This window comes from Carlito syrichta, unplaced genomic scaffold, assembly GCF_000164805.1.
Source record: "Carlito syrichta isolate Samal-C Ts95f unplaced genomic scaffold, Tarsius_syrichta-2.0.1 Scaffold170066, whole genome shotgun sequence".
NCBI lineage: Eukaryota > Metazoa > Chordata > Mammalia > Primates > Tarsiidae > Carlito > Carlito syrichta.
In genome coordinates, this window is record NW_007114162.1 from 11,836 (window position 1) to 24,601 (window position 12,766).

Genomic DNA, 12,766 nt, shown 5'->3' on the forward strand with positions numbered 1-12,766 from the left:
GGTCACCGGCCGGGCGCGGCGTCCGGAACCGGGGAGGGCTTTCTCGGCCGCGCCCTTTCCCGGCGCTCACGGACACCTCGGAGTCTGGGGCAGCCCCGCGGGGCCCCTCCCGTCCTCTCGGGAAGTCCTGCTTTCTCAGCAGAAGGACCGAAAGCTTCAGAACCTGACGCGCGCGCTTGGTTCTTCAGAGCGTCCTTACATAAAGCTACATTCAGTAACTAGATGAAGGGGTCTTGACTGCGTGGACATTTATGTTCCATTTTCACCTCATGATCCCGTGAGCAAAAGCTCCGGGGAAAGGAGCACGTTAAAAATCCAATTTCCCCTCTATCTCCCAGTGAAACAGCTCATACATATCTTGATTATAACTAAGGATTCTCAGGGCTACTTGAGAAGACAAAACAATCCCTACCGTCTGTGGGGAAATTACAAGGCACGCAACAATGTGTAACGGAAACTCCCGTAGTCATGTTCCTTGAGGTCATGCACATGCATCTTACCGACACCTGAACATGCCCATGCACAGGGGAAAATAAGCAACACAAAATATTTAGCAGGAGATACATCAGAGGTGGACTTGACTCTTTTTTATTCTTGCTCTATTTTTTGATATTTAAAAGTCATGAACTATGCCATTAATCACTTAGCCTTAAAAAAGCTGCCTACTTGTAAGACTGTTACTAACGACACTGCTAAGATTTAGTAAGAGTAAGAAAAAAAATTTAAAGCAGTAGAAAATCAGTAGTAGGGAAGCATACAGCAATAGTACTTTCTCACTTTACATAATAGCTAACCAATGCATTTCATTCAAAAGCTACTTGTTATTACATTTAATGTTATTCTGAGGTAACTTAAAATTGGAATGGCAATTTTTAAATTTACTTATTTTTTCTAAATTTAGTTTTTGCTTAAGTATTTCGTTAAGTTCCTAGAGTTTACATATTTTTATTTTGGCAATGAAGCATATATATTCATAAATAAGCCTGGCAAACAAGAAAGGGAAAAAAAAACATATGTAAGAAACAAAAAACAATTTAAAAATTTGAAATTCTACAAGGATGGATGATTAATTAAAAAATGGTGATAATACTAACAATAAAGCAATCGTTCATAAATACAAAAATTCTAAGCGTATGAATTACAGCTACTCCTCTCTTCAAGCATTACAAAATGGACTGGCAACAAGAAGTCGGAAACATCTTTTTAGCAGAGTCAAAAGGGAGTTTTCTAGAGAGGCGATACTTTGAAAATATTGGACAATAAGTTTTCCTTCCTTAGGCTGTTCTTAAAGTGGTGGATCTCTGCAATGTAAGAAGGTACCTTTCTCAAGTTAAGAAAGAAGAGAGAAAAACCACCGGTGAGACGGGGCTCACCTCAAAAATGTCTTGGACTCTTTGGGTGGCACTGGCTGTGGAAGTGGTTTGCTGCTGCTGAACTCAATGTCGTGGACGGGAGAGTTAGGGATGGGTTCCAGGCGGCTGGGATGTCCATTGCCCACTCCACCAGATTCCAGCGCACTCAGGTTGGGAACACTCACAAACCTGTTTGTTGGTGACTTATTATTCTTCTTCTTTTGCTGCATTAAAAATAATACGTGTGAGGACGGTCCCTGCCTAAGAGGACAACCGAGAAAACAGGACTGGCAGAAGATACAAATTTGGCCCGGGGAAAGTTGGGAAGCTTGATGTCAGCGTTAACCGGTGTTGCCCAAACTGTGGTCTGGGAATCCTTGGGGCTGTTCTTTATCCACATGGAATCCTCACAGACAGACATGCTCCCAGGACAGAAAGAATGGGGAAGAAATACCCGGGCGTGGCTCGAGGGGAAGGAGGATGCCAGGGTGAAAAACACTGGGGGGGGCAGGGGAAAGGGGGGAAGAGCAGGTCTGGAGGACACCACAGGGCTGAATGAACATAGGCTGAAATCGGGAGAAGGATCAAGTTAAACCTAATTTTAAGAGAGAGGTCCATGAAAGTTAGCCATCTGTCAAAGGGAGGCAGTTCTTGCCTGGAAAAAAAGGAATGAGAAAATGCTTGGCAAGGTAGCGCAAAACAAATCTCACATTTCTACTTAAGACCTAAAGCTGACTTAGAGAAATAATTTGGCTTTAAATTTACCCTGACATCCTTCTGAAGAGAGAAAATTAAATATGCATAATTAAGTCTAATTCCCAAATTAATTGGCAGAATCGTTAACTGGCTCATTTTTTAAAATTTAAAGGTTATAAGCCAGTAGTAATCAATGCTTTTTATTTTTTCAATCTTTAAAATTAAGAGATTAAAAAGAATACAATTGCAGATTATCAAAAATCTATCCGCTTGCAAATCACTAACTTTAGTCTCAAAGTAATTTATTCACATCTCTAGAATCAATGGCCATCATCTTGCTATGGGGAATAAAAATGAACATTTTGTTACATATTTAGATATTCTCATTTGTTACTAATTAGATGTATGGTAATTAGATTTGTGAAATGTTTTTTGCAAAACGACTCCAGAGTTTGGGGAAAAATGCAATTAATATACAAGACGGGACTTTTCCTTTACTTGTAATTATCTCACTATTTAAACATTCTCCTCTGTATCAGAGACTCATATAGTCTCTATCAAGAAGCCAATTTTGGCATAACCAGAAAAAGAAAGAAAGGGTATCTTTTTCGGAATTAGAGAAAACTGAAGTCACTATTAGGAATCAAAAGTAGCCTGCAAGTTCCTACAAAAATTTATCTTTTGCATTTTCTTATTCTAGTCACCAGAGGGCATAATTAAGCCTACCTAAGGTTTCTATTTCAAGAAATCAAATGAACACTGACAAAGTTCTACAGCAATCATTTTGTAGCTGAAAAATTTAATGCCCATAAAAAATAATAAAAGAAGAGAGAATACTTCTGGAATATCTTGTTTCCACAAGTTTCATAAAATCATTTTAAGATTGAAAGTTTATTTCCCTCTGAATGTGAGTTTAAAGACTAAGGCTAATTGTCTTCCCTCATTCCCAATTACTCAGGAAGCGCTCTCCACAGGGCAGCAGAGTGCAGGAATACGGGCCTCTTTCCAGTCACTGTTTTCAAAAACATTCAAGCCTGACATTGACAGCACTTTAACTTGTTAAAAAGGACAGACTCAGTGTTCTTAGTAGGGAAGTTTAATGAGCTTTGAAAGCAAAATTTCTGGGAAGGGCCTAAGAAAAATTAAGCGTGATGTGAAATGTAATGAAATCTGATTTTAAAAAACAGCTTTAGAACTAGCACTTTTATTTATTCTATTGATTTTTGCCAAAAGTTGCATACTTCCTGTGAAGCCAATATATAAAATCATTTATTCTTTATTACTTGCTTTATTCACAAATTTATTTGTGGAGTCTTGTGATGAAATCTGGCAACTGAACACAAATATTTATTGAATACCCACTATACTCAAAGCACTATGATTGGAGCCATGAAAAGTAAGGATACAAAGCTGTATAAAAGTTACACAGTATCAGGATGAGTCACATTCAGTTTTAAATGTCAAGAATGGGCATAAAGCCAGGTGTTATGGTGCACCCCTGTCATTCCAGCCACTTGGGAGGCTGAGTAAGGCATGAGGATCACTTGGGCCCAGGAGCTCGAGGCAGCCTGGCCAACAAAGGGTGACCCTGTTTCAAAAACAAAATCAAAACAAAAGGATGGTCATCAGGCAGAGGGAAGTGAAGCCCGCCTCTGAAGACTGGTAGGTAACAAAACAAACACCCAAGCCAGGGTCTACTGCGATGTTAGGCCTCAAGCTAGGGATAGCAGCTGGGCGTCGGGAGCGGGAGTGTCTTTCTGGACCCTGCAGAGGACTGTGACCAGCAAGGAGATGACAAGAAATTATCTTAAGGAGAGTTAGACGGTTAGTTTTCTTTAGTGGTATGAAAAACAAAAAGGCAGAACCAAGTTTTGAAATATTGATAAGATATTTTAAGGACTGTATTATTAAGTCTTATTCTGAAAATGAACACGTAATATGTTTTAGTGCTAGGTTATCGCATTTAAGAAGACATTTTTGGGATCTTTATCTTACGCTGCTCCTAAGAGGTTCCCAAATTTTTAATCAAGCTTTAAACCACATCCCTATTGGATAGTGTTTATAGCACATACCTTAGTCAACGGATTAATAACACCAACAGTAGGACTTGAGTTAAATACTTTGTTGAAGTTAGTTTCACGATTGACCAATTCCAGCTGATAAAATTTATTATCCTCCTATGCAAAAGAATTATAAACATCTTTTAAATATTTTCTATGGAATATTTTAAAAACTTAATTGTAAAATATCATTTCATCCAAAATTTAATATAAAACCTAAATGAGGATTTATATACCTTGTTCCAAGATCTCTAGACCTGACTGCTGCTGTCTTAAAGACTGCTGATGGGCAAGTCTTCCACATCTTTTAAATCCTATGCCCAGGGACTTGACTCTGCCCTTTAGCGGGTAGAGCTGTTTCCTTCAAAACTGGACCTACATGTTTAACTTGGTCCCATCTCTGTTTCACCAGGCTGACTGGGCAGTCCAACTTGCATTCAAGGGGCTGTGTGCGTGGTTTCGTTGTTTCCACAGAGGAAGATGGCACTGTGATACATTGTTATTCATCAGCCCCCCAGGTAACTGCAGGTAGTTTTGATCTTGCCTAATCTGGGACATTAATCGGTTACAGCGATGGGAAGGATAGAGCAGGGGAAAAGTGAATGGCCCCTCCAGAGGCAAAACCTTTATCTCTGGTTTCACCCACAGGGTGTGCTAACTGGACAAGCAGACTGTGGGAAGGCCATAAGTCAACAGGACAGTCGTGGGAGAGTACAGGGCCGTGCTCTCGCAGGGTGGGATTCCAGTGAAATGTATCAGAGCGAGATGTTCAACTCTCTTAGTTGCCACCGACTGTGCTGGCCTGTGTGCCTCACGGTCCATCGAATCAGGGGCTGGGGAGAGAGTATAGGACTGCCCTTGACTGTCTCCCACTAGCGATATTGCTCTGGAAGGTCACCAGACCCTATTTCTGTTGTACAGATAAAAAGCAATGATATCTAATACTTCCTCAGTAAGAACTGGAAACCAGCAGCTATTTCTGGGGACGACAGATGCTTGCTAATCCCATGTGCAAAACACAAATTTCCACGAGTCTACTGCTACCAGACAGAGCTATAAGGCCTACGCTCCAGTTCCTGAAGCTTGGAAAATGGTGCGGCTGGTGCCTGAAGCCACACACACTGTCGGCAGCGCCTGCTCCTAAACACCACCCTCATGACCTGTGGCTGTCAGCAGGGGCATGGAGTGCCACACAAAAGGCCCTCCCGAATGCTGAGAGAGACGCACGGAGGACACGCGACTTCCTCACACACGCTGTTCTCAGGTTCTTTTTGCAGGCGAATGCCCAGAGTTTGCAGCGATCAATGAGTGCGTAGAGTGATTGGTTGTCTGTTTCTAATTGTACGGCGAAAGACATTCGTTTGTTAGTGGTGGCAGAAAGCAATAATTTAATTATCCATCAGGAGACTGAAATGTTTCACACATTTTAAAACATGCTTTAAAATTGTTTATGTCAGCCGGGCTCAGTGGCTCAGCCTGTAATCCCACGCCTTTGGGAGGCTGAGGTGAGTGGATTGCCTGAGCCCGCGGGTTCGAGACCCGCCTGGGCAGCGAGACCTCATCTCTACAAGAAATCCAAAAGTCAGCGGGCGTGGTAGCACATGCCTGTAATTCTGGCTACTCGGAAGGCTGAGGCGGAAGGATCGCTGGAGCCTAGCAGGTCAAGGCTGCGGTGGCCGGGAGCGGCCACTGCACTCCAGTCTGGGCGACAGAGTAAGACTCCAACTCAAAAAAAAAAAATTGTTTATGTTTTTATGTTTGAGAATAATGGACTCAATGAAGGCATGGCATTTATTGTTAAGTCTGTATTTTCTTTCCTGATAGACTTCTCCGAGCCCTTAACAACTCAGTGCTGCTGACTCTCCAAGAGAGAGTATACAGCTTTTCTTTGGCTAGATCATGGAACACTTTCTTCTACAGAGTATCAAGTTTGGATCAGAATTTGGTAGAACACATTTTGGGACATTAACATGCTTAATCTGGAAGTGCATTACCCAGGTTAATGCGCAGATGTGCTGACTTTGCTTTCCTAGCCAGTTCTGATTCTACATGTACAACACACACACACACACACACACACACACACACACTCTTCAATGATATATTAATTGTATACTGGCAATGACATTAAACATTCAACATCTATCAAAAAGACTATTTCTTTTTTTTTAAAAAGTGAAAAGTACTAAAAAAAAAAATACTGGCTGGGTTTGGTGGCTCAGCCTATAATGCCACGCTTTGGGAGGCTGAAGTGAGTGGATTGCCCGAGCGTGTGGGTTCGAGACCCACCTGGGCAACTTGGCAAGACCTCATCTCCACAGTAAATTAAAAAATTAGCCGGGTGTGGTAGCACACGTCTGTAGTTCCAGCTACTTGGAAGGCTGAGGCAGAATGATTGCCGGAGCCCAGCAGGTCGAGGCTGCGGTGGCCAGGAGCGGCCACTGCACTCTAGTCTGGGCAACAGAGTGAGACTCCAACTCAAAAAAAAAAAAAAAAAAATACTGAAAGAGGCATAATTTTCTTACTCTAATGCCAAATCTAGTTTTTAAAAAATTACTCTATATTTCTTATCCTAATTCATAAATGTCTTAATAAACTTTCAACCACAGCGCACATATTTTGTACTTTCCATTTTCATTTAGCATTACTTAAAAATATTTTCCCAATCGATAGTTTATTAATTATTAACATGGTGAACAAAACCAAAATATCTTACAATTAGTTTCTTTATGATCTGGTCTCTTTCTGTAAGCAAGGCTTTTAGTTCTGCAATCATCTGTATATCTTCTGGTTTTGATTCTCTCATTAGATATTTTTCTTCCATTTCTTCTAATCTAAAAACAAGAAAGCCTTTAGCTCATTGATATGACTCGAACATATTCTTTCATAACACCTACATTTTGAAAATTGGTCTAGCTGAACATACAAACATTTGAAACAAAACTTTTCTTTAAAACCTTTAAGGACAAAGACATGACTGCCTCAAGAGCTACAGTGTTACAGCAAAGGTTTCTAGGGGCACATGATGTCATGGAAGGCCTCTGCAGGTTATGTGCTGAGGAACTCACTCATCTGAAGTCACCCGAGAGCACTCAGAGATAAGGTGAGGTGAGCACTGCAGAAGTGACAGGCCGAGTGATCCGAACCTAACAGAGACAGGCCTGACACTAGCAGGTCAGGCTTGTAGGTCAACTATTATGAACACCTACCACAAAGACAACATTGTGTCACATGCACAAACGGCAGAAAGAAAAATAAAGATGAAAGGGGAACGAAGGACACACACGTAGGACTTCATTCTTTCCCAGGTTACGGAAAACGCAGTTTAAAGCCCCCACATTATCAGCAAATACAGGAAAACTGTAAAGAAGGCTCATCAGGTAAAAGAATCACAGTCCCTTCCAGGTCATTCTGCCCCAGGTGGCAACAGACCTGAATGCCACTGAACGCTGAAGGAGAGGCCGCTGTTTGTTTAGCAGCAGGCGGCGCGTCCTGCAGGATCTAGGCCTACAGGGCAGGGCAGACGGAAAGAGTGCCACGGAAACGCCAGCGTACTTTGAAAAATGCACTTTCAGATGTAGAAAACGCAAATCGGGAGAACACTCCTACAATCCTACTGTTTTCAGAATGAGCTTCGTAGGATGATGGCCAGTGAGGGTCTGCAGAAAAAAACGTTCCCTTGACCAACACCGAGCGCCCTCCAGACGCACCACCTTCTCAGAGGGAGTGGGCTCCTTGCCCTCCAGCTACCCGAAGGCCTGCGCCTCTGAGCCCACCAGAGCCCTCCCTGACCCAGCCCAAGCCGAAGACTTGGAGATAGCGTGCTGGGCTCCCATCCTGGCCAGCTCTGACTCGGGGCGGGAAGGCTTGCAGGCGAGGAGGGAGTGTGGGGTTGGAAAGCCATTGTCTCAGGATCAGGGAAGTCAGCTGAGCCCTGAGTACGTTGCACCACCTTCCTTTTGTTCTTTTGTGCCAAGGGAGAGTAAGTGAAAAACAATGGTATGCGCTATGTGAATCGCATAAAGTGGTGCTGCATTTTACCACAGTGTGACAAGGCTAGCCCTTGCATTCTACGGGCAAAGGTTTCAAGAAGGTTGAGAAATACTGATGCCTGCGAGAGAGGCATTTGGGTTTTATGTAGGAGAAGCCACTAGATGTCACCGAAGCGCTTCCTTCCACCACAAGATTTTCTAAGCGCTTCCTGAGGCTGAGCAAGAATGCAGGGTAGCTAGACAACTACATTGGGAGCATGTTTGAAACTCTTATTTCTGCCTTTTTGTGCCAGTACAGTAAGACACTAGGGTGACGTGAATCTAAAATGATCAGTTACCATCTCCCAACTCCCTTTATTTTGCATAATAAAAGTCTGCCCTGACCCCAGGTTCTAGTCTTTATTTCGCTTATACATTCTTTACCCACAGAATTATTATCAGTTAACCGTCTCCACAAAAATATCTTTATGTCACCAAAACATTTCATAAAAAAGACACCTGGATATTAAAGAGGAAAAGATGATTAGTTAAACGGAAGAAACATAATCCATATAAACACAAGTGGGAAAGCATTAAAGGAGAGAACAAGTAACAGGATACGGATTTAACTTGCAAACACATTTCAAGAACTCTAATAGAAGAAGACTTATACTCTTCCCATATCTATTTCAAGCCAACACCAGTCACAGCTGGCCCCTCTTCAGGTGCCCCAGGCAGCCCTCCAAACCAGCACTGCTTCTGAAAAACAGCGTGGACAAACAGTGACACAAATGATTCTGTTCTTTAATCTTTCTCATCACAAGAAAAAGCAAGCCTGTTTGGTTCTCTGTATCATAAGTGACCTTCATAACCTATGTTAATCACCAGTTTCACAACACTCAGGTAGACTTTGACCATCAATGCTAGCTAGAATCTAATCATATTGTCCTATTTTCACAAAATTTACATTTATGTACTTATAGTTTAGCTTCTGTTTAGACTGAGGGATACGATTTTTCAGTAGTGATAAAGACTTTACTGTAGTGATATCAAGTTTTCCTGTTAAATGTTCAAGTTAAAATGAGTCAACTACAAAATATTCAGGAAATAATATTACAGGTAGTCAGAAATGAACAGATTCCCAAGGCTGTATAGGAATGATTAAAACTTGGGAAACACTGCCTTGAGAGTATAACACAAGTACATGTCGCCTTTTATTCAAAATACAGCTTTTCATTATAAGTAATGGAAAGAAAGGAGACAAAGAAATAGAGCACATAAGATTCCTAATCAGAGTTACTGATGGAACTCTCACCAGGCATGCATGCCCTGAAATTTTTTTGGCCCTAAGAATATATAGGTCAGCGTCTATGGTTCATGGACAAGACAGGCCTAAATTACAAATGCCTAAAACACTGTATAAGGAGTTTCCTAGTTCCCCACTATTGTTAAAAGGAAAAAAAGCACACATACAAAATCAGCAAACTGAGATTTTTTAGCACCAAGCAACAGTATATTAGGTATACAGATATTCTAGAACTTTACTTTCATAAAGATGAAGAAACTCTATTATATCATTATTTTCTTTTTTTTTTGTACTCCAGCCTTCTCCCAGGCTGGAGTACAGTGGCCCGCATGCTCATGGCCACCCCAGCGTCAACCTGCTGGGCTCTGGTGATCCTTCCACCTCAGCCTTCTGAGTAGCCGGAACTACAGGGGCGCACTACCAAGCCCGGCTACTTTTTATTTTTTATTTTTGTTATTTTATTTTATTATTATTATTTTTTTGAGTTGGAGTCTCACTCTGTCGCCCAGACTGGAGTGCGGTGGCCGCTCCTGGCCACCACAGCCTCGACCTGCTGGGTTCCGGCAATCCTTCTGCCTCAGCCTTCCAAGTAGCTGAAACTACAGGTGCGTGCTACCACACCCGGCTCATTTTTGATTTATTTGTAGAGATGAGGTCTCGCCAAGTTGCCCAGGCGGGTCTGGAACCACAGGCTCAGGCAATCCACTCACCTCAGCCTCCCAAAGGCGCGGGATTACAGGCTGAGCCACTGAGCCCAGCTTTTTTTTTTTTTTGTAGAGACAAGGTCTTGTCAAGTTGCCCAGGCTGGTCTCGAACCCGCAGGCTCAGGCAATCCACTTGCCTCGGCCTCCCAAAGTGCTGGGATGATAGGCTGAGTCACCGAGCCCGGTCTGTATCATTATTTTCTACAGACTTAAGAAAGGAAATATGGCAGTTGCAGCATTTTAGCATTGACCTTGTCCCATAAATTGAGTGCAGACTCTGATTTGTGACACCAGGACTCCCTTGCCTCACAAAGCTTATACAGATAACCTGAATAGTAAATGAAAAATCAAATAACAACAAAAATTATTTGCATATTATAGGTGAAAGGACTCAAAACTGAAAAAGAAAAAAGAAAGTAATTCTGGTGTGGCAGCGTGCTTCTTTTCAATTAGGGTTTACTGATCTATTTAAAATCCAAGTACAGAAACTCAAGAAGACATGATCTTTGAAGTAAACCCAAACAATCAGTAAAGATCTCTGAAGGATCCTTTTTGCATAAAAACGCTACGTCAAGACCACAAGTTCCAGCTTATGCTTTCGCTTAGCTTAACCTTTCTTTACTTATAGAGCATATAGTTTAGATAAAATGAAATAGTCCATTCTTTGATTTGTTTCTGAAAGAAAAACCATAACATCTCATTAGATACATAGTTTTTACGAAGTTACCGTATCACTGAAAAAAAAGATTTTCTATAGAACTCTGAAAATCTAAGAAGACTTTAACTTCCAGCAACAGAGAAGAGGATTTCTGATGGTCATTCCCTAAGAGACACAGAATCTTGTCGCCACTTCCCCAAAACTTAGAGGGTCTTTTCCAGCCTTTCCGTATGCTGTCCACTCATCCCCAGAGTCCAACCGGATTTGGGCAGGAGCAGAAGCAGCAACTTCCAGTGGCTCCAGAGCTTCCCCTGTGGCAGGATTGGGCCTGGCAAGCTGAATCATGTCCCCTCCACCCTCCAGCACCACCAGCTTCCAAAAAGCCGCAAGACTGTTCTGAAAGCCAGAGTGCAGTTGACTAGGCACTTCAAGAGGGTACCCTAGTCCTCTGGAGCAGCCTGGGAGTAGTTCAGACGCTGCTCCTCCCATCTCTGTAAGCTGGGACAGGCTTCCTGCTCACCACCTCTGTCTAAATTGAAACCATTCAGCAGATGCAAGCAAGCTGCATGAAAGGATATGGGCCAGAAGTATCCAGTCGCCTAAAACTGTGACTTCCAAGATGGTGCCATTAGTCTGCATGTGGTTATTTACATCCACATTAATTAAAATTAAATGAAATTTAAAAATTCACTTTCTTAGTTGCATTAATCACAGTTCAAGCATTCAACAGTCATTTGTGGCTAGTAGCTACCACAGTGGACAGAGCAGATATAGAACATTCGCATCATCACAGGCAATCTACTGGAGTGGCCGACAATTAATTTTATGTGTCTGTTTTTAACTAACATTTTATGTATTTGTTTTTAATCTAAAGCAAGAGGCTAATCATATGATGCTGTTCACCAGCAGGTTTCTAGTGAAAGAAGAAATATGGTTGGTTAGCATGGACTCATACTGCAGGATAAAATTAAAAGTGAATCTAGAAAAGTGGACAAAAATATTTTACTCATCAGTAAATACTAATTCTCCAATTATTACAAATGACTAATTTAAAAAACTAAATTATTTACTGTCTACTGAAAATTCATAATGTGCAAAATCACATACAACAGAATAAAAGGAAAAACCAAGACAAAACCTTCACTCTTTGTAATTAGCATTCCTAGGGAGACAGGACACACGGACAGAAGATATTCTTTTTATGAGCATCTTTTTTCAGGGTATGAAGTGGGGGATGCCAGGATTTCAGCCTTTGCCCAGTGAGTAACCACTGACCAGGAGAACTGACAGCCTCTTAAGGCACTGAGGCTTCTGGCACCTCATTTCTGCAAATGCGTGAGGCCATGAGCTTTTACACAAGGCATATACCTGAGCTCATACTGTAGCTCAAAAGGTTTTAAAAAATTACCTCTAATTGCAACCCACACCAAAAACCACAGTGATTAGGGAAATAACGTGAGTCTCCTCCCATTTCGAGGGCAACTCAGAATGGTAAGTAAGATGGGGACTCTTCATGAAATTCATTCCTGAAATATTCACTGAGTGCCTCCCTGTGTGAAGAGTCTGAATACGTCCATTAGAAAGAGCCCTTCGCCTCAGAAGACACTCAAGTAAGTGCTGGTGACTGGGGCCTAACTTCTGCTGCAGCTTAAGCGGATGTGTGTGTGTAGTGGCAGCATTTACTGGGAGACTAAATCGGCTAGATGGATGAAATATGAATTACCTTCCTGAGAAGGGAATTAAGTAGTAATAGCACAGGTGACTTCAGACTGCCATGGACAACAAGCAAGTCTCAGCAGGAAACTGAGTCCAGAACGGTTGGAAACAGACAGACAGGAAGTAAGGTTTGCTGTTGGACAACGTGGAACAGAGCACACTGAGGTTAAGAGTTTACGCTGGACTTTGACACCGAGGGCAATGTCAAAGTCACTGACTGTGACTTTACCAGTGTGTTTGTGTGTGTGTGTGTGTGTGTGTGTGTGTGTGTGTGTGTGTGTGTGTGTGTGTGTGTGTAATAAA

General features: G+C 42.0%; 1 protein-coding gene across 1 annotated transcript; it reads right to left on the reverse strand.

The window, feature by feature from the left end:
* Positions 1 to 1,003: 1,003 nt before the first annotated feature.
* Positions 1,004 to 7,457, reverse strand: LOC103252771 (protein FAM184A-like). Its single transcript, XM_008051362.2, has 3 exons — positions 6,825 to 7,457; positions 4,121 to 4,225; positions 1,004 to 1,576 (listed from the first exon to the last, which is right to left on the reverse strand). Exons 1-3 carry the CDS (start codon positions 6,930 to 6,932, stop codon positions 1,370 to 1,372), a joined length of 420 nt encoding a protein of 139 aa, XP_008049553.1. The 5' UTR covers positions 6,933 to 7,457; the 3' UTR covers positions 1,004 to 1,369.
* Positions 7,458 to 12,766: the final 5,309 nt, after the last annotated feature.

Bases quoted from the DNA above. Each gene is read 5' to 3' on its own strand.
- LOC103252771 (XM_008051362.2), bottom strand. From the start codon at position 6,932: ATGGAAGAAAAATATCTAATGAGAGAATCAAAACCAGAAGATATACAG. The intron at 4,226-6,824 runs GTAAGATATTTT...TCTTTTGCATAG, and splicing joins AGATCATAAAGAAACTAATT to GAGGATAATAAATTTTATCA. The intron at 1,577-4,120 runs GTATGTGCTATA...TTTTTAATGCAG, and splicing joins TTATTAATCCGTTGACTAAG to CAAAAGAAGAAGAATAATAA.